This window comes from Eulemur rufifrons, chromosome 24 (genome assembly GCF_041146395.1).
Source record: "Eulemur rufifrons isolate Redbay chromosome 24, OSU_ERuf_1, whole genome shotgun sequence".
In the NCBI taxonomy this organism is placed as follows: domain Eukaryota; kingdom Metazoa; phylum Chordata; class Mammalia; order Primates; family Lemuridae; genus Eulemur; species Eulemur rufifrons.
This window is the reverse complement of record NC_091006.1, coordinates 8,759,373-8,786,243: the sequence shown is the minus strand read 5'-3', so window position 1 is coordinate 8,786,243 and position 26,871 is coordinate 8,759,373. Positions and strand designations below refer to the sequence as shown.

Here is a 26,871-nt window from a genome sequence, read left to right as displayed (position 1 = left end):
TTCTGGGAACATGGTGACCCAACACAGTCAAGCCCACCATAAGTTGTCCCTCCAATCTTTGCATGTATTATTCCCCTTACTGAAACTTCTGGTGCGCTTAGATGCCATTTCCTATGGAGGCATAGTCATCCCTCCACACTGGGTGTGAGCATCTGTGTCTCCTCGGGTGGTCGCTGTGTCCACATGCTGAGTGGAAGGGGTGTAACCCGAGCAAGGCTACTTCTAGTCTGCCTGCAGTGCTGGCCCAGGCCACATGGTGGCAGCAGGGCTCAGGGCGGACTAGTCTTCCCACCCAGTGCTGCCTCTGGGCTAGGAACTCTCGGGGCATTTCTTGAGTAAAAATGATTCCAGGGCCAGTAAGAGTCAACTGCCTTTCTTGCGGCCCTTTGTCTCTGTCCGCCTCTGCCAACTGCATGGCTGAGAAAGGGGCAAAGTAGGTGTCGCAACTTCCTGAGCACCAGCGCTCCCAGGCTAGAAAGAGCTGCCTAGTCCACAGTAAGTCAGGGACCTGGCCCACAGGGTCCCTGTGATGGGCGTGGTGGTCCTGGAATTGCTTGCCCCACCCTGTGGAAAGCCCACCACTCCATGACAATCTGGGAACAGGACTGGCACAACCAACACCCCTTCCCATTTAGAGCAGGCAGCCACACGAGTGTGTTAAACAGCTTTAATTTCGGTCATTGCGGCTTCTCGGCACAGTAAGAAATATTGCACATGATCAACATGTTTTGTTCTGGGGATGGGGTAAGGGTAGGGGAATCACCTTCTTAGAAAGTACAACCCAAGTTGGGAGGGCAGAGGGGGTGGGGAGAGAACCCTCCCCAAGCCTGTGGCAAAGTGCAGGAGCCCCCACCCCCAAACTAACCTGAGTCCAGCCCCTCTGGGGAAAAAAGGGGTGCATGAACTCCCCCCTACTCCACAGGCACCTCCCTGTGGCCCAAGGCCCACACCACCCTCCAGCTTGCAGCCCTTACACGAGCCATTTTGCATATAGTGAAAAGCTCTGAAGGTCACACACTCCAGTCCAGGTTATGTACAGGGGCTCGGAGGGAGACTGCCCCTGCTTCCCCTCAGCTGCCCCCCAGCACAGGGAGGGAACTGTGGGGGGAGGGGGTATATACAAGAGGAGCAGGCCTCATTCCGCCCCAAACTGGAAAGGACGAAATGGCTTTGCTGGGGAGGAGGAACCATCCTGTCCCCCCATTCCTGCCACCTACACACTGTCCATGTCCTGAGGGGGGTACTGTGAGTCCTGGGATGTTCTCGAGGTTCCCTCACCTGCCTGTGGCAGCTGTAGAGGGGCCTGCAGGTGGGGGAGAGGGCTGGGGGGGCCCCTCCCAGCCAGGCTGTCCGGGCCCTGACTCTGGGGGTGGAGGCAGTGGCGGGGCAGCCTGGGCCGTGCCAGAGTCCGAGCCAGGTGAGGTGGGGTCGGGGCCCCCAGCAGGGCTGGGAGTCGGGGCAGAGGCAGCAGCAGTGCCAGTGGGGGGCGGTCCAGGGAGAGGGGCGTCAGCTCCAGGGGGCTGCTCCGTGGGCGTGGCTGCCTGCATGATCTTCTGGCGCACCTCTCGTATCTTCAACTGTAGACAAACCTTGGAGGGGAAGATATCTGCATAGCGGGCCTGGAAGGCTGCGGTGGCCTGGGCTGGGGACAGAAAGATGGTGCGGAAGGCAGGGTGAGATGTGCAGGCAGGTCTCAGCCGAGTGACCCCAAAACTCTGGGACACGCTCACCTGATGGGAAGAAACCGTGGTCCTGGAAGAGCTGCATGACCAGGGCCCGGCGCTGGTCCAGGGTACGCCGCAGTGACGAATATGGCACTTTCTCGTACTCCAGCTCCCCGAGCACATCCTCGGCTTCTGTACCTGCACCGGGAACAGGGAGCACGGTCAAGGCTACAGCAGCAGCCTGGGCCTCCCTGTCACCACCTGAGTGTCCACTCAAGCCCTCCCTGAATTCTGTCTCACACAGGTTAGAGAAGGGACCTGCCCAAGGTCACATGGCAACTTCAGGGGCCTGCTGGACCCCAGAACCCACTCTTGACCTGCTGTGCTTCCTCTCAGTGACACCCAACTCACCTGCCACTCTCTGCCTCCCCAAGATCACACCCCATGCCCGGGGACCCCACGGCTCTGCCCACCATGGCACCTATACCTGTACGGTCAAAGGTGAAGATGTCTCCCTCGCACTTGGCACTCTTGGGGGTGTTGGGCTCTGAGCTGCAGCTGGAGCGTCTCCTCATCTTGCGCTTAGGCGAGGTGGGGTCTTCGGGCGCCGAGTCCAGGTCTGGTCAAACAAAAGCAAGTTCAGCAGAGGTGGCTCCAGTCTGCTCCCCCATCTACCTGCCCAGGGGGCCCAGAGCTCGCCTACCAGTGGAGTTCTTCCTCTTCTTGCGGTAAGAGCCCAGAATAGCCCGGGGCGAGGTGGCCAGAGACTGCAGGGTCGGGGAGGGCAGCACCTCCTCAGGTCGAAACTCAGGCAGTTCAGCAAAGCGCTCTTCGAAGTCTACCTCTGACAGGACCCTGCTGGAGAGTTGGCAGGGTCACCTCCCCCGCCTTGGCCTGCAGCCGCCCCTGCTCCCACCACCCCTCACGCTCACCAAGGCCCCAGCCCATGCTCACTTGTCCACAGAGTCAAAGGTCTTCTTCAGGGGCGGGGGCCGCACCTTCACCTTCTTGCCGGTACTAGCCGCCTCTTTGCGCTCAGGAGTGTCCCCAGCCGCCCTCCCGCTGCTGCCCTCGCTGCTGCCGCTGCTGCCACCAGGGGCTGTGGCTGGAGCTGGGGCCGGGCTGGGAGGGGTGGGAGGCTCCCCACGACTCTCCAGGCCCTGCCCAGGGACACGCCAATCTGAAGATGAGCTGGGGAATTTGCTGGCCTGAGGTGGAGACGGGCAGGGATGGAGAACGCTGAGCTCAGCCTCACCGCAGCGAAGGCCAGGAACAAAGGGGAGTGCCGAGGCAGCCCGACACACAGAGCGCTGGAGAAGACCCAGTCAGACTCGGGAAGGCCAAAACGTGGACCTTCATGAGCAGGGGTACAACACAGGCAGGCAGGAGGGACAGAGAGGACCCTTTATCCTGAGGGAGATACACAAGCAATGGGGGGAAGAGGAGCAGGACAAAAAACCAAGGACAGCGGACTGAGGGGCAGAGCCAGGCACCGCCATGGCCTGCAGACACTTACCATAGTTTCGGGGCCCTTGGCGCTGGTCCGCTCCTCGGCAGGCGGGGGTGGTGGGGGGCTGCTCCTGGCCGTGGGAGTCCAGGTCTCTGGGGGTGGTGGAGGAGCTGGTGGTGTGGGCTGCCCCTCAAGCTCAGACTCCGGGGCAGTTGGCTCGCGGACTGGGCCAGGCTCCAGAGGCTGCCGGGGCGCAGGGCCAGGGCGCCCGGAGGCACCTGCCTCAAAAGAACCCACGGGAATGCTGGCGATGGCCGCCTTCACTTTCTGGGGGGCCTTTGGGCTGGGCCGCTGGGCCTTGGGGGCCACTAAGCTATAGGTCATGGAGCCTGCGGGTGGGGAGAAGAGCACCTGTTGAGCCAGGCCTGCCTGGAGCCCATGGCCCTGGGTTCCCCATTTGCCCTGCCCCGTGTTGCTCTGACACCCACCTGTGGCACTGGGGAAAGGGCTAGTGGGGGCTGGGGTGGCAGTGGCAGGGGCCGGCGGGCCCTTGGGCAGAATGGTGGCAGCAGGTGGGGTGGTGCTGGTGGCCACAGTGTAGACCAGGCTTGGAGGGGCCTGGGATGGCTGGGCCAGGGGTGCTGAGGAGGAGGGTGCAGGGCTGCCAGGATAAAATGCCGTTATGACGGGCCCTCCGGGGGCTGCACAGGCAGGCGGCAGCTGGGGGCTGGGCACAGGCGATACGCCCACTTGGCCAGGAGCCAGCAGCGGGGCTTGGCCTGCTAAGAGAGACAGAGAAGGACAGGCAGAGGACTGAGTTAGGGCCCAGCCTGCCTCAGCCCCACCCTGGGTCCCAGGGCTGCCTGCCAGGCCACCCTCACCTGAGAGCAGGGGCTGAACGAAGGCGGGGCCACTGGGCCCCAGCGAGGTGAAGCCTAGAGCTACAGAGCTCGTGGGCCCGTACGAGGTGACTGTTCCAGCCTGGCTAGATGCAGGGCTGGTGCCCAGGGGCAGCGCGTGCCCGCCCGCTGACTGCACGTAGGTGATTCTGCCGCAGGGAGAGGAAACAGGGAGGAGTGAGGTGAGCTGGCCCCACCCCACCCCCTTCCCTGGCCTCCCAGTGAGGGCTTGGCTGCAATTACCTGGTGGAGGAGGGCAGCAGGACTTTCTGGGGCTGCGAGGTGGGTCCAGGAAGCGTGGCCGGGCTCAGGGGCGGCACCAGGCCGCTGGGTGTGCTCACGGGCACTGGAGTCAGCTGGATGATCTGTGGGGAAGGGCACCCACAGGCTGGGGTGAGCTGTGGCCCGGGAGTGGGGCAGGGGAGGACCAAGACCTAACAGCAAGAATCTAAGCAAAAGCAAGGAACACAGAACTTGGGATCAGAGCAGGATGGGAAAAATGACAACAAGAGATGGGGACAGAGAAGGAATAAGGCACAGAGAGAGGATTCCAGAGACAAGAAAAGAGTTGGTGGGATGCATAGACATCAAAGAAGAGGCAAGGCAGAAACCCAGAAACAGATGGGAAAGGAGAAAAGGAGAAGACTGGAGGAAAGGCAGACACAGAACAGTGGGATACGGAGCCAACACCCAGCAGAAGGCCAGGACAGAAAGGCGAGGCCACAACCAGGGCGCCCTCACCTTGCTGGGTGGCTGGGCACCGTTCTGTACAGGTACTGAGAAGGGCGGGCTCACCAGGGGCAGCGGCTGGCCAGCCCCTCCACCCCGCACTGACATGCTAGGGGCGGCCAGGGGCACTAGTACCTTCCCAGGCAGCAGCTGGGCTGAGCCACCCGGAGGTGGGGCCTGCACGGGAGAAACTGACTGGGCTGGAAGTTAAGAGGCAAGAAAGGAAAACGTTACAAGGGAGCCAACCAGGCCTACGGCCCCTCTCCTTGCGCTGCCCGGCCCAGGCCTCACCTTTAGGGGGCGGGGCGGAGGGTACGGACTGCAGGATAGGGATGCCAGGAGTGGGTGCAGTAGCAGCCAGGACCTTGCCGTTGGTGGAGGTGCCCGGCGGGAGGGTGAAACGGATGCTGGTGGTGGGTGCAGGGCCGCTGGGAGCCGCTGCTTTGGTCCCAGGGACCGGTGCTGGGGCAGGTGCCACCTGAAGCTGCTGGGGCAGCGTGGGCAAGATGTACTGCACCTGGGTGATTCCCCCAGCCTTGCCCAGGGCACCTGGCTGCAGGATGCCCAGGGGTACTGGCCCATTGGGGCCATTCCCAGCACCTGCTCCTGAGCCCGCAGTGGTCCCGCTGCCAGGGGCCCCCTGGGCAATAAACTGGACAGCAGGGGGTGCAGGAGCCCCATAGCCTGGGGTGCCCACCAGTAGGTTAGTGACAGTGGCAGGCGCTTTCCCTACAGTGCCCAGTAGGGGCCCAGCCACCAAGTGTGGGGCTGGTGAGGTGGCTGCTGCCGACTTCTTGTCCGAATACACTAAACTGACGCCAAGCGGGGAACCCCCAGGCACCCGGGACCCAGTGCCCATTTCAGTCCTGGCACCTGCTGTGTCATTTGGAGACGCCTCAGCCCGGCCAGAGGTGGGGAAGGGCTTAGAGGCGATGGGCACAGGAGTGCTGCTGACAGGCCGCACCACGTTGGTGACCATGGTGGCAGCAGGGCGGGACAAGGGAGCTGCCGGGGCCCCATAGGCCAGTGATGGGGCCGGAGCTGAGGGCACTCTGGCTCCACTGCCCTCCTGCTCCTCCTTGTTTGGGGGCAGGACCAGTGTCTGCAGGATGCTTCCTCCTCCACTGGGAGGCGCTGCAATGACGGAGGGGCCTGGCGGCTCCAGGCCCCCCACACTTTCAGGTCTCTTGCGACGGAAGGTGGCAGGATCCGTTGGGAGGAATCGGGTAGCCTTGGAAGGTGTTGCTGGGCCCCCAGCCCCAGGGGGTGGGGGCCGTAGTGGGCCCACTGTGCTGCCCTGACCAGACTCCTGGGCCTTGAAGGTTCCTGAGCCCAGTGAGAAGGACGTTGCTGCCGAGGCTGAGGAGGCAGGCGAAGACGAGGAGGAGGATGGGGTGGGACCATAGCCTTTACTGAAGGCTGCAGGTGGATCCGGAGGCCCTGGGGGCTCAGGGTCCAACGTCGGACGGCAGTGGGTAAAGGAGGAACGGATCACGGGTGAAAACACCTTCCGACCAAAGCCCTGGGTGGAAGAAAAAGGGAGACACCCCAGGTCAGGGAGCACAGGCACCTAGATACCCACCCCCATCCAGCCTGTCAGCCAGGCCAATCTAAGCCTACACCCCTGCCAGCTGAAGGCCTCAATTCATCCTGGCTGTGACCCAACTCCCCATGGGGCAAGTAGCTTGCCCTCAGTATCTGTCCCCATCAAATGCATGGGAGAAATAGACATTTCCCCTCCCTGGAGTAAGTGTGATGGAACACACCATATGCAACAAGCCCTCACCTTGTTGCCCTCTGGGTCCTCCCCAGAGCTGTCTCCACTCTCGCTGTCGGTCACCCGCTCCTTGCACTTGAGATCAATGTCAGTGGTGCTGAAGCCATCATCAGCTGAGGGAGCGGAGGGAACAGTGTGGGCAAAGGGCTGGATGCGAGGCCACCCAGGAGGAACAGTCTGGAGACGGCTCTGGCCTCAGCTCTGGCCAAGCAGGCCGTGAGTGTTGTCTGGGAAGGCTACTCCTCAGCCCAGGGCCACGCCCATGGGCCCAATGCAGGAGCCTAAGCACACAAGGGCAAGAGCATCTTACACTGCGCTTCACAAACTGGTCATGCCATGTCCTCCAGGTTTCCTGTCTGGCCAGGGACTTCCCAAGGCAGGACTGGGCTTACTCAGGAGGCCCCAAATGAACACATGCAATCACACACCAGTGTGGAAAAGAAGAAACGAACGGGCCCAGGGGTCAAAGTTCTGTCCACCCTCCAAGCCTAATGCTCACCAATAACATCATCATCCCCTTCCTCCTCACAGATGACCATGCGTTCCTCATCACTGGTCATGTCCTCACTGGCTGCGCGCTGGGAACGAGAGGCTCGGGTGGGCAACAGTGGGGGCCGCCCACTGGCTGCCAATGCACCTCCCTCACTGGGGGCTGCAAAAGTGCCTGGAGCTCCATACTGGGTGGAAGGCTTTGGGCCGGAGTACGATGCAGGGCCAGACACCATCTGCAGGACAGCGGGCAAGGAGGGTTCAGCTGGGGTGGCTTCCTTGGGCAGCCCTCCCTGCCCACCCCTGGGTGGACTGCACCCCAGACCTGCGTCAGTTCCTGTAGTGCCTGGCTGTCTACTTCGCCACCGTCCAGGCTGTGTACCCCACTGTGGGAGAAGGCTCGGGGCCGGGCTGAGCCAGGTCCCCCAACTGCGTGCAGCCGTTCTGCCCCACAGGAGCCGCTCCCTGGAGCCTTGGTGTCTGAGCTCAAGAGTGTCTGGGCCGCGACGGACAGGAGCTCAGAGGACACTGTAAAGCAGGGCGGGGGAGGGGGACTGTCACAGAGTCAAAAAGACTCTCATCAGCACCAGAACTGGCTAAATGACCCACAGATATTTCTACGTACTGGGCAGAAGGCGGCTGGAATTCCTGGGCCACTTGGTGAAAAACCAAACACAAGTTACCAGCACAGCACCTCCTTCCCGCTGGTTCGAGCCCTGTGGGGCTGCAGGAAGCAAGCCCCTTCCCTGGGGGAGGGAGGCGGCTCTTCTGAGACTAAGCAAGCCTGGAGACAGCAGCGCGTGGTGCTGGCTAGCTAACTAGGGGCCTGTCGAGCCTCGGTGCCCTGGTTTCAGAAAGGAAATAACTAATATCCCCACCCTCATAGAGCTGCAGGGCCATAGCCACAAGATAATTCCAAAAAAGTGCCCCAGAACACTTTTGTCAGGCACACCAGACACCCTCAGTAAGTAGAAGCAGCCGATCAGGGGCGCTGTGAACTACAATGGTGCCAACCATGGTGTTGGAGGCCAGCCAAGCTGGGGTTTAAATTCTGGCTCTGCCACTTGTTTGTGACTTTAAACAAGGAACTTTGCCTCTTTAAGTCTCAGTTTCCTCATCTGGAAATGGGGTGCGGTTTTGAGTACCGGAGCTCACATTCCTCATGGTGTCTGGCACATAATAAGGACTCGATAAACCACAGTTAATGATGAGATTGCTATTTGGAAATCTTGTCTGCGTGGATCTCCCTGGCTCTTTCACATGAAACAATTACCAGTTCCTTTCTTGGTAGGGGTCATCAAATAAACATGACAGAGCAGAGAGAAGCTGCCAGGGCAGGGGGTGAGCAAGCGAAGGGGTAACTGGTAGCTGTCAGGGAAGGAGGTGGCAGGGTGGGCAAGCCAAGGGGCTGACTAACCCCCAGGGGCAGCGGCAGTGCCCGTCTCCGACATGCTCCGCTCCCGTGTCTCCTTGTGCCCTCCTGCCAGCCCCAGGCTCGTGGGCTTGGCCTCCGAGCTGGACTTCTTTCGGTCCTTGTTGCACCACTTCCAATCTGGGTGGGCCTTGAAGTGGGCCTCCTTCACCTGGCAGGAGAGGGCAGGGCGACCCTTCACTCACCCACCCCACCAGAAAAAGTGTGGAGAAGCCAGGAGGAGAAGGCTTTACCTGGAAGGCCAGGTCGTGGTACTTCTGCTTCTCCTTGGGCCCCAGGGCGTACCACCACTCGCCCAGGATCTTGCTGACGGTCCGGTTGTCCTGGTTGGGGTGACGCTGGTGGACCAGGGCCCGGTGCCGCTTGCTGAAGATCATGAAGGCATTCATGGGCCGTCGGATATGGTCCTTCTCCCGCTGCATTAAACACAGCCCAAAGCAGGATAGTTAGGATACGGAGAGAGGCTTGGGTGGCCACGGGTAAGGCCAGGGAGACAAGCCTGGGTGGCCATGGGACAAGCAGGGGACAGGTGGAGATGAGGCACCTTGTTGGGGCTGCGTCCATCCTTCTCGGAAGATGAGTCCCGTTCCTTGGGCAGGGCACTAAGGGACTGGGTCCGCCGTTTTCCAGGTGGCAGAGGCAACTGGATCTCAGGAGACATGATGGAGAGGAAGCTGTGGCAGGACAGCAGGGACAGTGAGGGCCACGTCTCTGGCCACCCCACCCCCCTAGTCCCAAGCCTCAGGGAACTCACGCATCATCGTGGTCACTCTCTGTCTCACTGTCCAACCGAGGTTCTCCTGGGGGGCCAGGGGCCTCCTCCTCAGTGGTAGGAGGGGGACCCTTACCAGGTTCCACCACCCCCAAAACATGTGGGGGTCCGGGCCCTGGGCTCTCAGGGCATGTGGCTCCAGGGGGTCGCCCAGGGTCAGCACTCCCTGTCCCACCTGGTGGCTGTTCATGAGCAACAGCTGCCGATTCAGCAGGTTCTGTGGACAGAGAGATGGATCAGAGGCTCCTGGGCCACCTGGGATCCTATCCTCATGCCTTCCCACAGTCCCCCACCCTCACCTTTGCTCTGGTTGGAGGCCACCGGGTGGCTGGCAGGTTGCTGGGCTTCACTCGGCTGCACAGAGGGGTCAGGCTGGCTGGGTGCCAGGAAGGGGACTAGGGAGTGCCAGGGGAACACGGCCACAGAGCGAGGTTCCACATTCGTCCACACTGTGGAAAGGAGCCAGGTGAGCTGTGTGGCAGGAGAATTTGGCCCTGACCCCCCCACTCGAGCTCTTCCCCACCCTGAATGAGGTGACTCCACCCCTTCTTTACACCCCCCCAACCCCAAAGCCTCATGGGCTCGTTCATGTGACATCACTCAGGAAAAACTCCTCCCTGAAAGGTTTCTAGATTTATAAAAAAGAACACAGAAGCAGGGAAGGGAAATAGTACTCACGCCCCACTCCTCCCCCCACCAATCTCCACCAGCCCTGCCACCAGGGACCAAGCCAGAAAAACGATTTGCTCCTGGCACAAACCAGGTCACACTCAGCTGCCATCCCACACTCCCAAGCCCCAGAACCTGAGTTGGTCTGGGAACCCCCCACCCCAGTCATGCTACCTTCCCAACACCCAAGCTGCCAACTGACACAGCTTCTCACCTTGATCTCATACTCCCTTTCCCTTTCCTGAGGCAGATGGCCCTGTCTCCCCTCCCCTCCAACCCTCTGTCCATTACCCACAGGCTGTAGGGTCTCACACAGCTACGGTGTAGGAGGGGCTTTCTCCTGGCCTTCCTCCCCGACAGACACCAGGGAGCCAGACCTGCCCCTCCCTGGCTAGGCAGAGGTGGCTCCAGCAGCTCTTCCCTTTCACCCCTGAAAAGAATCTACTGCTCAAGAAAAGGCCTCCCAGGCTCTCCCCCAAAACCCTCAGCTTATCTTTAGCCCAGCATCCAGCCCTCTTGCCCAGAAAGAGGGGAGGGTGTGGTAAACTCCTCAGAAGAAAAGGCCCAGACAATGGGGCAGAAGAAAGAATTGTTACAAGTCTCTGCCCAGAGACGACAAAAGTGCCAGGTGTTTCCTTGAGAATATGCACGGGAAGATGCTTCCTCACCAGGAGGCCAGTTCCAGGGGTCCAATCTTCAGTCCCAGGAGGTGGGTGGTAGGAGGGTGAGCCCTGGGCTGGGACCCACCCCTGGCTGGACTTTTGGGGCGGGCCTAGGCTAGGAGTGGGCTTCCCCTCTCACTGCCTGGCTCCCTGGGGGAAGTGGAACCAGCCGAGGAGAGAGGCCCCTGATTGGGGAAGATGAAGGAGGGAGGAAGGAACCGCCCTAGCCCTGGTCTCCATCACTCCAGGCTTCCCCCTGATCCAGATCAACCTGACCTGAGTTGACCCTCTGCCCAGTGCCTTCAGAAGCCTGGACCAGGGTAGCTCTGTGCAAGGCACTAGCCTCGAGACCTGGTTCTGTGAGGGGCTGACAAAGGAAAAAGTAGACTTCAAGGAAACAGTGGACCAGGATCAAGAAGACAGCACTGGAAGGCACTCAAGACTCTATCATGACCCAGTCCCCTACCCCTGGGGTACTGCAGGCCCAAAAACCTGCTGGGCCCTCCAAACCCATAAAAGCCCCAGGGACCTGGATCTGTTCCTCTCTTACAAAGATCTTTCTCATCAGGGCCACCTCATTTTCTGGGGAGTGGGGAAGAAGGGAGCCAGCAAACAATGGAGGGCAGTCCTTTGGTCCTGGCACCTCCTGAACCCCTCCCCAGTGTGCTACCCTCCAGGTTCCCAGATCTTTCTCTGCCTCTCAACGTGCACCACAAACACTGCAGCTCCTTACTCTGCTCTGAGCTAACAGTGCCTCACTCACTCACTCCCGGAGCCCTGTCCTTAGCCCCACTACTCAATCAAAGCCCCCTTCCCTAGGACCAGCAGGTCCCATGCTGCTCCTATTCTAACACGCTCCAAAGCCAATTACTCTGCACCCCTCGCCTCCAACTACAGCGGACCGATTCCATTCCATCATTTCAACATCACAGCTGTCCCCAGGTACTCCCCACTCTGCTACACTCCCACCTGCCGTCACTAACCACTCGGCCCGGCCGAGCTCCGTAACTTTCCCGTCACCCCTTTACTCTGCCTCTGCCGTACTATACCCCCATCACCGTTATCCGCACTCAGCACCCCGACACCTTGACCCCTGCAGTCCCAGGGCCCAAGTGCTACTGACCGAACATGCCGAGGCCACGGGAGGCCGCGCCGGACGCGGGCATCAGGGGCCTGTGGGCCGAGTACATGGTCCGGCGCGAGGGGAGCCCGGCAGGGGCTCGCACCTCCTCAGCGGCCGACGCCGCTCCGCCCGCAGCCGGCTCCTCGGCCGTCGCCGCTTGGGCCCGGGGGGAGCGGGAGGCCGTCGCCGCATGCCCCCCCCCCGCCGCCCCCCTCCGGCCGCCCCACGCGGGGGTCTCCGCCGGGCGCGCCTGCGCACAGCGCCGCCTGCCTCCCGCCGCCCGGGGGGCGGGGGAGGTCAGCGCGCACTGGCCCCGCCCCGCCCCCCGGCGCGCGCGGGGGCCGTCACGGGGCGCGCGGCTCGGGGGCCATCGGCGCCGCCCCCTCCCTCTTTCCCTCCTCCCTCGCCTAGTCCAGCGGGCGGGGCAGGCGGGGCAGGCGGGGCGGGGCGCGGCGCGCGTGCGCGGGGGCGGCCCCCTCCCTTCCCCGCTCGCTGGCTCGCTCCCTCCCTCCCTCGCAGCTCCGGCGGGTAACGGCTCTGGCCCCGCGCGCCCCAGCTGCCGGCGCCGCCGCCCCGCCTTTCCGGGCCCGGGGCCCGCGGCTCAGCGCCGGGTCGACCTCCGGCCCCGGGCGGGCAGACGGACCAGCGTGCGTGCGTCCGTGCGCTCCAAGCGAGCCCCGCGCCGAACCACCGCCGCCTCCCCGCCCCGCCACTACTACGCGCTCCCCTCCCCCCGCCGCGCCTCCCCCCGCCCCTTCCCCGCTTCCCCCGCGGCCTTCCGCGCAAGCCCGGCCCCCCGCGCGTGAGCCCATTGGCTGCCGCCGCCGCGCGCGGGTCAGGCCCCGCCGCGCCCGCCCCCATTGGCCGCCCCGGGGGAACGTCAGTCATATGCAAATAAGGACAGGGCGGGGCGGGCCCCGGTTGGCCTCGAGCCGGCCGGGGGCGGGACCGCGGTAGGAGGGTGGCAGGGAGGGCGCACTGCAGTAAAGGCACAGAGCCAGGGGGGCGGTCCGGGGCGCCGCTCTGCGGAGGCCCTGGGGTTGTGCGTGGCGTTGTGTGTGTCCAGTCCATACGAGGAACAAGCTCACGCGCGGCTCGGCCCGCTTCTCGCACTCCTGCCCGGGCGTGCCTGGCCCTCCTGGGCAGAAAAACTGCGCGCATGGTTGGGAGAGCCATCCCTGAGCCCTCCCCAACTCTCTGTCTCAAACACACACGCACACACACAAGCACACACTCTTCACGGGCATACTTTCGTGCCACACCCATTATCTTTTACACACCCCACGGACACATATGCCCTCCATCTTACACCCACACTGTCACACACAATGTCACACCTCACACACCTGCTCACATAGATGTACTACCTAACACACTCAGGGTCCATCACTCCCACCCACCATCGTGCACACTCACCCATCCTGTTTACATCCCCCATCTCATCCATGCCCTGTCACACATGCTTCACCAACATGTATCCTCATCACACTCCCACCAGCCCACATGAATCATATCAAACAGGCAGAGCTCAGCACAGCCACTGCTTGGCCACTACACACACCCCACATCCCTCCCACACAACCACACACTCTTCCATCTTCACATACTCTCATACAGCCATCATAGCACTCACAATGCACCCCTAATCCCCAACACATATTAACTCTGACAGACACCATTGTACTGACCCCACACTGTAATAAACTTATCCTCAGGGGGCATTAATTATGTCACTGCCCAGGCCCATCAGGTAGGTATATTACAGCCTCAGCTACCCAGCCTGACACTCCTCTGCCACTCAGGAACCCCTATCTAGCAGGGCACCACTATGGCTGGACCCAACCAACACCCTAGGCTGGGAGCCACTCCCTGCCCACCCACCCCCCAAAAAAAGGCCAGGAAGAAAGGAAACTAACACTTACTGGGGCTGCTCTGTGCAGGGAGCTTGTATGTATTATCTGGTTCATTGACTCCTCACAGCCACCTAGGGAGGTATGCTTTATTACACCCATTGTTCAGGTGAGAAAATGAGCCTCAGAGAGATTGAATAAATTGTGCAAGATCATGCAACCAGGATGTATCAACCCAGTGCTCCAACTCAAGTTCATTACTCAAGACTTCAGGGTGGACACAGGGAATTCCAAACAGAGTCCCAGGAATATAGTCAGACAATGACACAGAGAATGGTGAACTACAGAAAGGTGAGAGGGCACACTCAGAGACACAGGTAAAGGTGGGGGGGGTGCCCACCAGGTAGAGATGCAGAGGCCTTGGATCACACCCAAGAGGGGGCCTGGGGCATAGCCAGTTGAGGCAGAGGCCTGGAGTCACACTTGGGCAGGTGAAGGTTGCAGAGGCTCAGATGGACCAAGACAGGGCTCCTACACAGGTTGGGTCATCCGCAAAAGCAGACAAACCCTTTCCCCAGCCTGCCCCATCCACTGACAGAGCTGAAGGCATGGAGAGGGGACAAAAACTGTAACTAGAGCCCAGAGGGGAAGGGAAGGTCTGTAGCCCTCTGACCTCCAGAGACTACAGGGCCAGACACTTGGCTGTGAGCCTGGAGGGGCTACCAGAGGGACTATTAGGTAACTGCCCCCTCCTCCCTATGCAGCCCCAGACTCAGACCCTCCATTACCTCACTGCCCCAGGGACTGCAATGTGAGGCAGGAATTGAGGCTGAAATCAATGTGGCCCACTATCTCCCCACCGCTGCCCCCTCCTCTCCTCACCGGTGAGTGAGTCACCTACTGACAAGTTAACCCCTTCCCCACTGCAATGCAGCTGAAGGACAGAGCTCACAGGAGCTCTGCCCCGTGCTCCCTCACTTCTGTTGGGTGAGAAGAAGAGCCAGGCATGGCACAACAGGGAAAGAGGGCCCCACACATCTGGGAGGGTTGCACATCTGGTACAAGACACAGTGCCCATGGAGGAGGGATGGGAAGAGGCCCCTTTTGGGGCAGGGTACAACCCAACCAAGTGGGGGCCCAGCCTGGCAGGGAGGGGCACAACAAGTGGGGGGGCAGGGAGGGGCAGGAATCTGGGCGGGAAGGGCCCCCCTGCCCTGGGCTCTGGGCCAGCCCTATACTTAGCTTCTATTGTTCAGGGTGGAGGAACCCTGGGTGGGGGTGGATTAGGAGAAGAGAGGAGGGAGCAGGTCCTATCCCTAGACAGCTCCCTCTCTCCTGCCATCCCAAACCCTAACTGGGGCCTCCCTAGTTAGAAAAAGCTGGGAGGGTTCCCCAAACTAGGGCCCCAGCCCCATCTGAGGGGGTACAAAGCCATCTTTCACTGGAGGCAGGTACTGGGCAGGACTGTGATGGCAGCCACCCCCTGCACTAACCCCTAACCAATTCCACAAAATGTTTACCCTTAAAAAGCCCCCACTATACCACCACACCCCAGCTGGTCTGAGGACAAGGAGCCCAGATGTAGACACTAACAGCCACCTGGAAGGCACAGGCAGAGGCCTGCCCAGAGGCCTGGGGCGAGCAGCCAGGGATGCTGACAGACTGAGGGACAGGCAGACGCTCTAAACTCACGGGCCACATTTATTGAGCCCGTGAGGCACCGCACCCCTGCCGGCTCCCCACCCTGCTCTCTAAGCCCGGTCCCCGCCTCAGCTCACCACCCCGGTGTCCCCAGCTCCCCTCACCCGCTCTCCACATACACACCCACCCACCCACCCCAGGCGTCGGTGACGGCCAGGGTTGCCTGGGGAACGAGCCCAGGATTGGGCTGGCGCAGCTCCGCAGGGATGGGGGGCTAAAAATAGCGCTGGGGTGAGTCAGTGTGAGTGGGGCTGGGGTAGGCAGGGGGACCAGGAGGGAAAAAGAGATAGGGGAGGTGTGGAGGAGGGTCCCCTGGGATTGGGAGATGGGCGGGATGCGAGTTTGGGAGTGGGGAGGGGTGGGGGAGGGGGGTGTACAGGCGCCGGAGCTGGGAGGGCTGGTCGGCGCGGGCTGAGGGAGGCGCCACTGCCCGGGCAGAGGAGGGGGCGCCGCCCAGCTTTCCCCTCCCATCCCCGCGCTCACGAGATTTTCCACTCGCCGCCTGGCCCCCAGCCAAACCCAGGCAGGCCCTACAAAGCCGCTTTGTGCTGGGAGGGCGGGCGGGAGCCCGGCCGGCCTGACACCCACGCGGGCCGCGGTGGGGCGCGGGCCAGCTGGCACCCGAGCTGTCTGCGGGGGGGCGTCCCCACCTACCCCGAGAACACGGCCGTGCAGGGGTTAATTGCGCAGGGCCAGGGAAGAACTGGCCTTGGCCAATAGGCGGCCGTCGGGCGCGATGGTAGCCAATGGGAAGAACGGAGGCCCGACGCTGGGGGGCCTACCCCCAGGGGCGCGCTGGAACCCGCACCCCTAGGTGCCAGCGGGGGTGGGCGCCGCCCTCACCGGGTGCCGTCCGGGCCTACATAGCTCCTGGTGCATCCACCTTCCCCGACTACTACTCAGAGAGGGGTAGCATCTTGCAGTCTGGAAGCAACATGGCCAGGATTTGAACCCAAGCCTGCCAGGCTCCACTATCAGCTTTTCCGCCGAAATGAGGGGACAGGGGTTCCCTGCTCAGGCCCCCGTGGAGAGCGGGAACAGGGGACAAGGTGGGGGCAGAGTAGGCAGCGCGGCGGGCTAGGGTCCAGCCGCCTGCGGTGTAGCCGCTGCCGCCGGTGGTAATGGGAGCCAGACGCCGTCGCCGCCGCTAATGCGCCTCCCTCCCGGCCACTAATGGAGCCATTAATGCCTGGGCGCCGTGGGCTCCGGGACGCGCCTCCCCCTGCCGCGCATGCGCGCATCGGCCTCCCCGCCACCGGCCACCAGGAGGCAGCCTGACCCCTCGCAGCGCCGAGTGCGGTCGGTTGCCAAGCTGTGGGGACTAGGGTCTACTCCGTAAAGTCACCAAGACTCACCACCCCTGCATCCTCACAAGCTCTCCCTCTGTCGTCCTTTCCCCCAAGCCATCGCCGTCTTCCCAGCCTAGGCCTCATTCCCCCCCAGGACAGTCTCCAGGAGCCTTTGATACCTAGATCGAACCTTTTTCCTTCACCTGCTCTAAACACTTCCGTGGCTCTTTACGGGCCCCAGAGCAGAGCCCCAGTTTCTCAGCCTGGCATTCAAACTGGGTCTGGACTCGTGTCAGCTCCAGCCTCCACTGGCCAGAGTGCATGCACTTTCACTCCTGGCCTTTGCTTATGCAGCTGCCTCTGCCTGGGTTGCCCTTTCCTTTCTTTCACTACTCTGAAATCTACTTATTCCTCATACTTCAGCTCCAACATCACCTCTCATGAGAAGCCTACAGGAACCTCGCTCATCGACCCCCTACGAGCCACTGAGTTGTCCCTGTCTCCTGGCTTCCCCAGATGCAGTATCTGCCTTGGCTCATCCTTGCGGGTGCAGCCTGCATCCCTGCCTCCCCCACCCACTTGCCCCAGGTCTGTTCAGCCCTGGACCCGGCAGAGGGATGAAGAGGGAGCTGACTTCTGGTGGAGATGGGGTTCATTGTTTGAGACAAAATGGAAATTATGGTGTACAGAACCTGGACTTGGGAGTCAAGAGACCCAGGCTCAACCCCCTTGTCCTCTCTCTAGGCCTCATTTTCCCCACCTGCCCTAGTGTAGTTGGTGGGTAGTGCCTGGTCTTTGAAGCCCTACCCACTGGGGTAGACCACATCCAGTACTCTGTCCAGTGGAGCTGGCACCAAATGTGTCTCTTGAAAGACAGGGAGTAGGGGGAGGTAGGGTGATCTGGGTCATGCCCTCTAGCAGGTGGGCGGGCACAGTAGCTACTTTCCTGCCGCCCCCCACAGCCGGATCTCCTAGCTTGGCCCATACAGCCCCCGCTTTCCTGCCTGTCTTGGGAACAGGTGCTTGGATGGTGGATGGGTCTGCAAGTTGGATCCCAAATCTTCTCAGCAGCTTTCAGGGACAGCAGTAGGCAACTAATATGTCAAGGAGCAAGAGGGGGCTCCTAGGCCTCACAATCTCCTAACACTCCCCAAGAAGGGAGTAGGGGACCTACTGCTTAGCAACCGATCACTGACCTAAAAGATCAGAACACCTGATGTGCACAGGGTGGAGGTGGAAGGCTGGGATGGGGGCAGCCAGTCTATCTAAAGAGTGGGAGAGGGAGGGCCAGGGGAGAGGCCAGGGCTGGCCCAGAGACACAGGATCCCAAGACTGGGAGCCAAAACAGAAAGAGGGTGGGCTGAAAGCTCAGACAAGGACCGAAATCCAGGGAGGAAAAAACCCAGAAAGTTCCAGAGAGCCAGACTCAGAGAGACAGACAGACAGAGATCTAGAGAGAGACACATAGCCAGACCCACAAATAGAGACCAGAGAGAGATTTAGGAACCCAAGAGTAAGACAGATAGACCTACAATGGCTCAAAGAGCGACAGACCATCAGGCAGAGGCCCAGGAGAAGGGGCAATACCTGTCAATAAGGGGAAGCCCGGGAGGAAGCTGAGAAGTGGGACAGAGGCCATGCCAGGAATGGGGGCTAAGACATCTGGCCTCCTAGACTGGGGCTACAGGCGCTCTGGCGGGTTCCTTTCCTGGGAAGCAGGCGGGAAGAGTCAGAGGGAGGTGGCAACAGCAGCTGGCTGGCCATGCCATGTGCAGAATGTGGAGAATGCCGGGCGCCTGCCCCAGCAAGTCCCCCAGCGGAAGCAAATGCCTGGCGGGGGGCAGGAGCAGGCAGGCTGCCCTGGGCCGCCCCCTCACACCTGCTGCCCTCTGATGGAGGGTCAGTCCCTAGCATGGGCCAGCAGAAGGGGACCAGGACTGTGGCCTCTGTATGCCACTGGACATGGTCTGCCCTATGTGGGCCTCAGAGGGAGAAGGCCCCAAGTTACCTGCCTGCCTCTCAAGGGCTTTGGGAGGCCTCTGGGAGAAGAATGAAAGGGCTGGCTGTTTGGGAACCTGAAGGCAGCCTGGACACCTCAGCATGGGTGTTGTCAGGGAGGCGCAGCTCAGAAATGCCAGGACAAGCACTGGGCAAGTTCTGACGACCAGGTGGCCTCCAGCAAGGGGCCTCCCTTCCCTGAACTTCAGTTCTACCCCTGGGTAATAGGGTTGGTAATCATAGCTTCACAGCATTAGGCAGATTTGATGAAATGGCCCCAAGGCTGGGGCTGGGCACATGGCATATGATCAATAAAGAGTGGTTATTATTATTATCATTTTTTTTTTTTTTTGAGACAGAGTCTCGCTCTGTCATCCAGGGTAGAGTACAGTGACATCATCACAGCTCACTGCAATCTCAAACTCCTGGGTTCAAGCAATCCTCCTAGAGCCTCAGCCTCCTGAGTAGCTGGGACTACAGGCGTGCGCCACCACACCCGGCTAATTTTTCTATTTTTAGTAGAGACAGGGTCTCGACCTCCTGGCTTCAAGCGATCCTCCTGCCTTGGCCTCCCAGAGTGCTGGGATTACAGGCATGAGCCACCGAACCTGGCTTGTTATCATTATTATTATTCTTGAGAATACTTAAGGGCCTGGGATCTGGAGCCAGACAGCCTGGGTTCAAATCCTGGTACTCTCTCTTCCTAGCTGGGGGACCCTGGGCAAGTCACATCCTCTCTGGCTGCAGTTTCCTCCTCTGTCAAATGGAACTAATAATCGTACTGACCTCCTGGAGCACCGAGAGGAGCCAGTGAGTGAACGCTCAGCAGGACGCACTGCAGTGTGCAGGCACAGGCATGGCCAGTGCTCAGTTATCATTACTGTAACTTTTGGTAACGATGGTCCTGCGATCTGGAGAGGCCTGGTCCTGCCCTTCTCTGGCTGGATGAGATGCTCCTTTTGTCAGGGCCTCACTTTTCTTCATCTGGAAAATGGTGGCAAGAACCCCTTTGGGGCCTGCCCTGGTAGACTTGAGCATCACCTGCCCCTGTGCCATTCTTCCCCCCACAGCATCAGTGGGGGTCACATGAGATGATGCTATGGGGGCAATGTCGGGGCCTATGGGCACATATGGGGTGACGCATAGGTGGTGGTTAGAGACCCTGTGCTTTAGTTTCTTTATTGGCCTAAGGACAGAAATCCTGCTGTGCCTACCTCTGTGAAATGTTGATGTCACCTACAACAAATGTAAAAACTGTTGGGGGCAAGGCGGAACACACAGCTCACAACCTCGGTGCCATATATGAGCATAAGGGGCTATGTCACCCTGGCTCTGGGGACAGGCCTGGGCTGGAGCTCCTTCCTGAATTGACCCCTGTCCCAGCCCAAGCCACAACAGCTCCTACCCCCATCCACACCCCTGCCTCCTTCCTCCCTGGCCTCCCTGCCTCTGGTCTCAGGGACTCAAACCTGCTCTCCATGGTGCAGCTGTAGTTGTATCTGCTCAAAACCTTAAGTTCACAAGTCAGGTCTCTGATCTGACCCTCGCTCACCAATCCAGCTGTATATCCCAACACTCACTAAGCTTCTAGAGCCCTTGACTTTGAAGATTCAATATCCTGCTTTTGCCTCAGGCCTTTGCACAAACTCTTCCCTCTGCCTGAACGTCCTTTCTGCCTGCTTTGCCAGGCTCACGTGTCATACCCTTCATGTCTCAGTTCATACACCCCTAGCCCTGCTTCCGGGAAGCCCTCCCTGATTTCTCGGGCTGGATCAGTGTCTTCTCTGGGCTCCCACAGCCTCCTGAGCTTCCCCTACCCCATCCCTGACCACTCTGGACTGTCACTGTCTGCGGTGGGTCAGCCTACTCCAGGGACTGTGAGCCCAGTGAGGGCAGGACTGTGTCCTCAGCACCATCCAGCACAGGACTAGGCACAGAGGGGCCTGAGTCAAGAGTGGATTAATAAATAAGTAAATAAGAAAAAGATGCTAGGGAAGGGGCTGCTGACAGGTCCGTCACCTTCTCTGTGAGTCGCTCTTATGAGGCCCAGCCTGGCCTAAGTCCCTGGTTCTCTGGCACGATCTCAGAAATGCCACTACTCTCCCCACCCCCGGCCTCGGCCCTCCACCCACACTGGACTTCCCTCTTCCCTCCTAGGCTGCTCCTCCTGCTCCGAGCCTTCCCGTTGCCCTCCTCCCAGGAGGTTCTTCTCCCCATGTCGCTGGTTCCAACTCATCTTTCAACCCTTGGCTTACACACCCTGTCTTGAGGGCAGCCAGACTAGATTCACACCTGGAAGAGCGCCCAGCACACCCCTGGCTCCCTCCAAGGCAATGACCACACCTGTGATGTTTACGGGCTCAGTGGTGAAGATGACGGCCCCAGACCTAGTCCTGTCACTTCCTGGTGAAGGACATGTTAGATAGAGCCTCAGTCTTCCCATCTGTAATCCAGCACATTGGCGAGTGGTCAGGATTGCCTGGGTTTGAGGGCTGCTCCGGGATTTACTAGCCAGGCTACCCTGGGCAAGTTATGAACCTGGCCTCAGTTTCCTCTAAACAAGCATAATCATAGCAGGCCTCCAGGTCATTGTGAAGACAAAATGAGTTAATATTTGAAAAGGGTTTAGAACAGGGCGAGTGTGGTGAGTGCTATATTATAAGGTGGGTATGAAAATTCACCAAGGTAACCTACATGCATTGCTTATCACGGTGATGACCCTGCTCAGTCCCCCAAGACATGGAAGCTGTCACCACAATTATCATTCTCTGTTACCCCATCAGCTCCATGGAGACCTGACTCTGCACTCAGTACAGATTTGCAGATTGATGGACCCCTTGAGAGTGCATTCTCCAACAGGAGGCCTCTGGAAACAGTGGATTGAGCCTTGAAAGTCCCGTCCCTGGTCTGATGTGTGAATTCCCACTGCAACCTCTGTGCAAAGAGGAGGCCAGCCTCCGCTTGAGCCCTTCCTGAGGTGGGGAGAGCTCACTTTTCGAAAACCCAGCTTGCAAGAGCCCCTGTTTGAAGTAAGCGCTCACCCAGTCCATCCAAAACCTCTTACCTGTTCCAGGCCGGCCCATGATGACTTCCTTCTTGGGGGCAGGATGGCTGGTGTAGCTGCTGGGCACCAGGACAGGCAACAGGGCAGCAGGTGAGGGATGGAAGGCCACAGGCTGGAAGGGTGAAGAAGCCAGACCAAAGGTGGGCATCGGCTGGGCCACAGCAGTCGGCGCGGCTGGAGGCACAGTGATGGGCACGGGGGCCGGCAGAGGTGGGGGCAGGCCAGGCTTCCCACTGGCCACCCCGGGGGGCACCGAGGTCTCACGGCAGCCCCGCCCAGGTCCCCCAGCCCGTGCCTCACCGGAAGTGCCCACCTCCCCAGGGAATTTGGAGGGCAGTGGCACATCAGGGTTGCGGACAATGACGGGTGAGTCCCGCTGCACAGCAGGCACCCTGCGCACGGAGGGCCCTGGATCTGAGGTCAGGCCAGCAGGTGGAGGCAACAGCAGCAATGGTGAGGGCTGGCGGGAGCGAGAGAAGGGCACCGCAGGTGACACAGCCCGGAAGCCAGCCGGTGTGGAGGGTGTAGGTGTGTGGGACACTGAGTCCACACCAGAGTCTAAATTGTCGCTCTTGGGGAAGTCTGGGGCGGCTCCTCCACTCCCTGTGCCAGGGGCCCCTAAGGCCCCTGGGTGCGGCAACAGCTCTGTCTTCCGCCGCCCAGGGCTGATGGGCACCGTAAAGGTCAGGTTGGTCTGGAAGGTGGGTAGGATGCCAGAGGAATGGCGCTCTCGAGGGGCAGGTGGTGGTGGGTGGGCACCCAGGTCTGGTGGAGTCAGCACGCCTGCCTTAGGTGTGCTGGCACTCAGGTGGCGACTGCGAACAGCAGTGCGCTGGATGACCGGCGAGGCATTGATGGGACTGAAATTGGCAGGGCGGAAGCCGAAGAGTGGTGAGGGTGAGGGTGACGGGGCTGGCGAGAAGGGCGACTGCGTAGAGACAGGCGAGAAGGAGGGTGTGCCCGAGCGTGAGCTGCCCAATGACACCAACATCACGGCCGCCTCACATTCGTCAAACTCAAAGCGTGACAAGTCAGCAGGGGCCACCAGGCGTGGCCGAGAGTCTCCACGGGCTGCCACACTGCTAGCCTCACTGTCCCGAGATGTCTCATCACCCCAGTCGAACTCGGTGCTGCCCTCACGGGCTGCCACGCCGGCTGGCCGCCCCGCCCCACCAGGCCCACTGTCTGCCAGGCCCTCCATCTCTTTGGTTCGCATGGACAGGTGGCGTGAGCAGTAGCCTCGCCGCTGTGACTCCTTCATGCACCCATCTCGTGAGCACAGCCGTCGCCATTGCTTGCCGTTGAACTTCTTTCGGATTCCATTGGGTGTGCAGACCACATCACCTTTCTTGTACTTCTGCTGGGCAGCTGTCAAAGGCGTGCGGGCCCGGGCTGCTGGTGCGGCCCCCTTATCCAGTGAGGCCACACTGCTGCTACGGCTGCCGCCCTGGCTCCCTTCCTGGCAGGGCGAGGGCTGCTCACCAGGGCGGCCAGGACCCGCAAAGGCTGGAGACTTGGGTGGTGGCGACAGGAGCTGGGGTGGGGGCAGTGGGAGCAGGGCTGGGGTGCCCAGGGCTGGTGGGTGCTTCTCCTCACCCTCCTCGCAGTGAGCGCCCAGATTGCCACCAAAGCTGATCTTGGAAACCTCAGCATCCTCGGGCTGCTTTGGGTCCAGGGCAGCAGGGCAGGGTGGCAGGGTGGCCCCAGGCTCAGCCTGCTCTTCCTCAGGGCCTGTGGGGGGCTTCCTCAGCAGGGCCTCAGGTTCCCAGGGGGGCCGCAGCAGGCGCAGACTGGAGCGGGCCACCCACACGGCCTCCTCGGGCTCGCGGTGCAGTGGCTGTGGGGGCTGTGGTAGGGTGCCTGGTGGGCCTGGCTGGGAGCTGGGGCCAGGGCTGAGACGGATCTTGTAGGCAGCTGGCTTGGTGGCCACCTCTACCACCACACCTTCCCGGTAGGCAGCCACACCAGGCTCCACACAGGTACAGACGGCTGTGCCTACCACCAGCGCGCCGGGCGGTGGTGTGGCATCCAAAACCACATCCACACCACTACCTGGCACCCCCTCATAGAAAGTCAGGGCCCGGTCACCAGGGAACTGCACACCCAGGTCCTGGCTTCGGCGCACCTGGCGCACTACAGCTGGCAGGAAGAGTCCATCACCACGCCGAGCCAGCACCCGCTGGGACCGCAGCTGCCGTAGGTCATAGCCACCACTGGTGCCACTGGAGGGCCAGGGGCCTGGACCACAAGCCTCAGCTGGCTCGTCCTCCAGGTCTGCTGAGTGCTCACTGGCTGTGTCGGTGGAGGAAGAGCGGGTAGAAGTGGGTGGTCGTGGAGGCACACCCAGGGCACTGGCCTCCTCAGGGGTCCGCACCCGCTCTTCAGGGGCCCCAGCCATGCCACCGCCGCCAGCCCCATGCTCCTCCACATACTTCTTCTTGGGTGCTCGAGACTTGAACGTGGCTGTCTTGCGGCTGAGTGAAGGCTCCCATCGGCCTGCCTCCAAGTCTCCCTTGGGGTCTTCAGCTGGGCCTGGGGCCGGGTCACCAGGGTGCAGCTCCAGGGGTGGCCCCTCAGCCCCAGGGCCCTGCTCAGCCTCCTCCTCCTCAGCCTCCTCTGCTTCTTCTGGCCCAGGCTGCTGCTGCTGCTGCTGGACCTCGTCTTCGTCCTCCTCTGGCTTGTCACCCTCCCCTGCCCCTCGCCGTCTCAGAGCTTTGGCCCTCGTGGCTGGTGGGGACTTGCTACCGCTGCCAGGACCTGAAAGGCCGGTGCATGCTGAGTGCTTCTTCATTGGCTTCATCTTTTGTCCTGCCAGGTGGGAGGGCAGACAATGTTAATCGGGAACAACTCAAGAAACCCCCCAGACACAGTGTCCCCCAAGACTTCCCACCTGCTGAGTCTACTGCCTCAATTCTATGATCCCCAAGGCCTCCTCCCCAGCCGCCTCCAACTCATGTGGCCCTTGGCCAGCACCCAGACACAGACCAGCACCCGAGTCCCCTGAGCATACACACTTTAGCTCTGTGGGGAACACTCACATACACCTGCTCTCTCAGCAGAGGATAGGATGCACATGCTCTGAATGCCCAAGGGGACGAGAGAAGCACCAACAGTTCACACCTAGGGAGCACTCCCCTCGTCCTGAGCCCTGCTCTAAGCCTGCCTTTATTAACCCATTTCATCCTCACAATAGCCCTAATAGACAAGTGCTACTGTTAGCCTCATTTTACACTTGACGAAACCAAGGCACAGAGAGGTTAAGCAATTAGTCCAAGATCACTCAGCTAGGAAACGGTAGAGCTAGGTGCTGAACGCAGGCAATCTGGCTCCAGAGTCTGTGCTCCTGACCATTTTAGTGTGCCGCCTGTCACATGATCCAGAGGGCACACTTACTCACACTGTCACCATCCAGAGGGTACACACACTCAGACACACACACACATGCACAAGCACCAAGTCACAGAAAGGGAGGTGACTGGGCTGTGATATGAGCCTCTCTCCACTGCCCCCCCCACTCTCCCTCCACCCCTCTGGGCGGCCTGGCATGGCTAGGCATTGTGGGAAGGAGTGGGCAGCTGAGAGTCCCGAGGGATGGCTGCCCACTCTGCTCTGCACCCCAGGCCTGCCAGGTACAGCCATCTCCCCAGATCCTGGCAGGGAGCAGGCAGGGGCATGTCTGGGGCAACAGCTCATACCCAGTGCTGCCACAGGGCCGTGCATGAGCACACACACACACACAGACACGCACGCGCGTGCATACACACATCTTTCTCACACACACGCACACACACAAGCACACGTCATCACACAGTGGGACACAGAGCTGCACCCCAGGGTTTCTCTGTCACACTGGATGAGAGCCTGCCCCTCCCCCCACAGCACCCAGCGTGATACCCACAAGCCCAGCCCCCCCTTCTGGCCTGCATGCATCCCCGCCCTGCCTGGGCTGGCTCTGGCAGGGTAGCTGAGTTGGCTGGCCCCCCCAGGCCCCCAAATATGTCCTCCAACTCCAAGTGGGGATAAGTGGGATAAGGTCAAAGAAAGCAGGACAAGCCCAACAGGCCAACCTCACCCACTTCCTGAACAGTCATTACTGCCCGCCCCCTTTCAAGCTGCCCTGAGAAAAGAAAAGGGGAAAAAACTTTACTCTGAAGTGACTAAGAGAACATGAGAGGCCAAAAGGAGGTTTCCAGGAGAGTTGGGGGGCCCAGGACCATAAGTCAAATACAATAAGAGGCACCTCTGACTCAGTCTTCAGGCTCCCCAGGGACCCCTGATCTTATGCTCTCCCACTTGGGGCCTGCTCCTCCTGTGGACCCTGCAGTTCCAGGCCTGCCCCTTCTCTGGCCAATCCTGGGGTCCTCATAGGCAGAGTCTGGAGGGTCCGGGGCTGGCACTGAAGTACCCAGGAGTTGGCAGCCATCACCACCTTCTCCCTACTGACCTGCTGGGCCACGGTCTTGAGGACTGAGATCTGGCCCCAGTCCTGCCCAAACGCAAACCTTTGCATACCCCACCCAGGGCCTACAACCATACCACCTGGCACCCCTAGACTCTGCTGCCTGGTGCAGCCCCTCTTCACCCCAGAAACCGAGCCTCATTCTTTCCCCTGGGGCCTACTCTCTTCTTGTCCACCCCGCTCTGGATAACTCCCACCCAAGGCCCTGTGGGCCCTCACCTCTCTCAAAATCTGAGCAGTAACTCCTGAAGCCCAGGCCAGTCCAGGCCAGCCCAGGCCCTCTTTGGGGTCTCCTGCCCTCTGCTCCCATCAGCCCTCCTGGCACCAGCTTCTTTGCCACTCTCTCTCCCATCCTGTAATCACCTCTCCCTCTGCCTCTCTCCTCACAGGCCCTAAGGCCCCCTCCTCTGTCACCCCCTGCTTGTCACCCGCATTTATCTCTGTCACCTATTCCTCCCAGTCACTCTCCTGTCAGCCATCTCTCCGGACCTGTCACCTCTCCTTGTCACCCCCTCCAACTCTGTCCCCTCCCTCTCCCTGTCACCCTGATCGAGTCCTGTCACCCCTCCATTCCTGTTACCTGTTCTCTGCCCACCACCCCCTCCCCAAGTCACCCCTTTTCTGTCAACCTATCTCCACTTCCTCCACTCCCTCCCTCCTTCCCACCATTCCGCCCACCCCTTTTCCCCTGTACCCCTTTCCCGTCCCTGCCACCTGTCCCCTCTCGGCCCCCAGTCCCCCGGACCCCCACTTCCCGTGTCAGCCCTGGCCCCGCCCCTCACCTCGGGCTCGGCGGGGTTTCGGGGCGGGGGGCCGTGGCCCCGGCTCAGTCCGGTCCGGTCCC

At 60.9% G+C, this 26,871-nt stretch overlaps 1 protein-coding gene across 6 annotated transcripts; it reads right to left on the bottom strand.

Annotated features, from left to right (window-relative positions):
* Positions 1-668: 668 nt before the first annotated feature.
* CIC (capicua transcriptional repressor) lies at positions 669-26,871 on the bottom strand. 6 transcript variants are annotated; one of them, XM_069458359.1, is made up of 21 exons: positions 26,810-26,871; positions 21,569-24,376; positions 9,512-9,661; positions 9,195-9,429; positions 8,985-9,114; positions 8,674-8,856; positions 8,426-8,591; positions 7,334-7,536; positions 7,019-7,244; positions 6,529-6,632; positions 5,034-6,264; positions 4,755-4,942; positions 4,257-4,378; positions 3,996-4,162; positions 3,603-3,896; positions 3,181-3,503; positions 2,619-2,872; positions 2,368-2,522; positions 2,152-2,283; positions 1,731-1,862; positions 669-1,642 (listed from the first exon to the last, which is right to left on the bottom strand). In XM_069458359.1, the coding sequence occupies exons 2-21, from the start codon at positions 24,366-24,368 to the stop codon at positions 1,275-1,277; spliced, it is 7,563 nt and encodes a 2,520-aa protein (XP_069314460.1). In that variant the 5' UTR covers positions 24,369-24,376; positions 26,810-26,871; the 3' UTR covers positions 669-1,274. The 6 variants fall into 6 exon arrangements, with proteins under 6 accessions (XP_069314460.1, XP_069314461.1, XP_069314462.1 ...); XM_069458360.1 differs by having other exon boundaries at positions 2,368-2,519; XM_069458361.1 differs by having other exon boundaries at positions 3,603-3,893.

What these genes read in the sequence shown, in the direction of transcription:
- CIC (XM_069458359.1), bottom strand. Translation starts at nt 24,368, where the DNA reads ATGAAGCCAATGAAGAAGCACTCAGCATGCACCGGCCTTTCAGGTCCT. An exon ending in ACCACGACCTGGCCTTCCAG is followed by an intron (nt 8,592 to 8,673) that starts GTAAAGCCTTCT and finishes CTCTCCTGCCAG; the next exon opens with GTGAAGGAGGCCCACTTCAA. An exon ending in ACCTTTGACTCTGTGGACAA is followed by an intron (nt 2,523 to 2,618) that starts GTGAGCATGGGC and finishes CCAACTCTCCAG; the next exon opens with CAGGGTCCTGTCAGAGGTAG.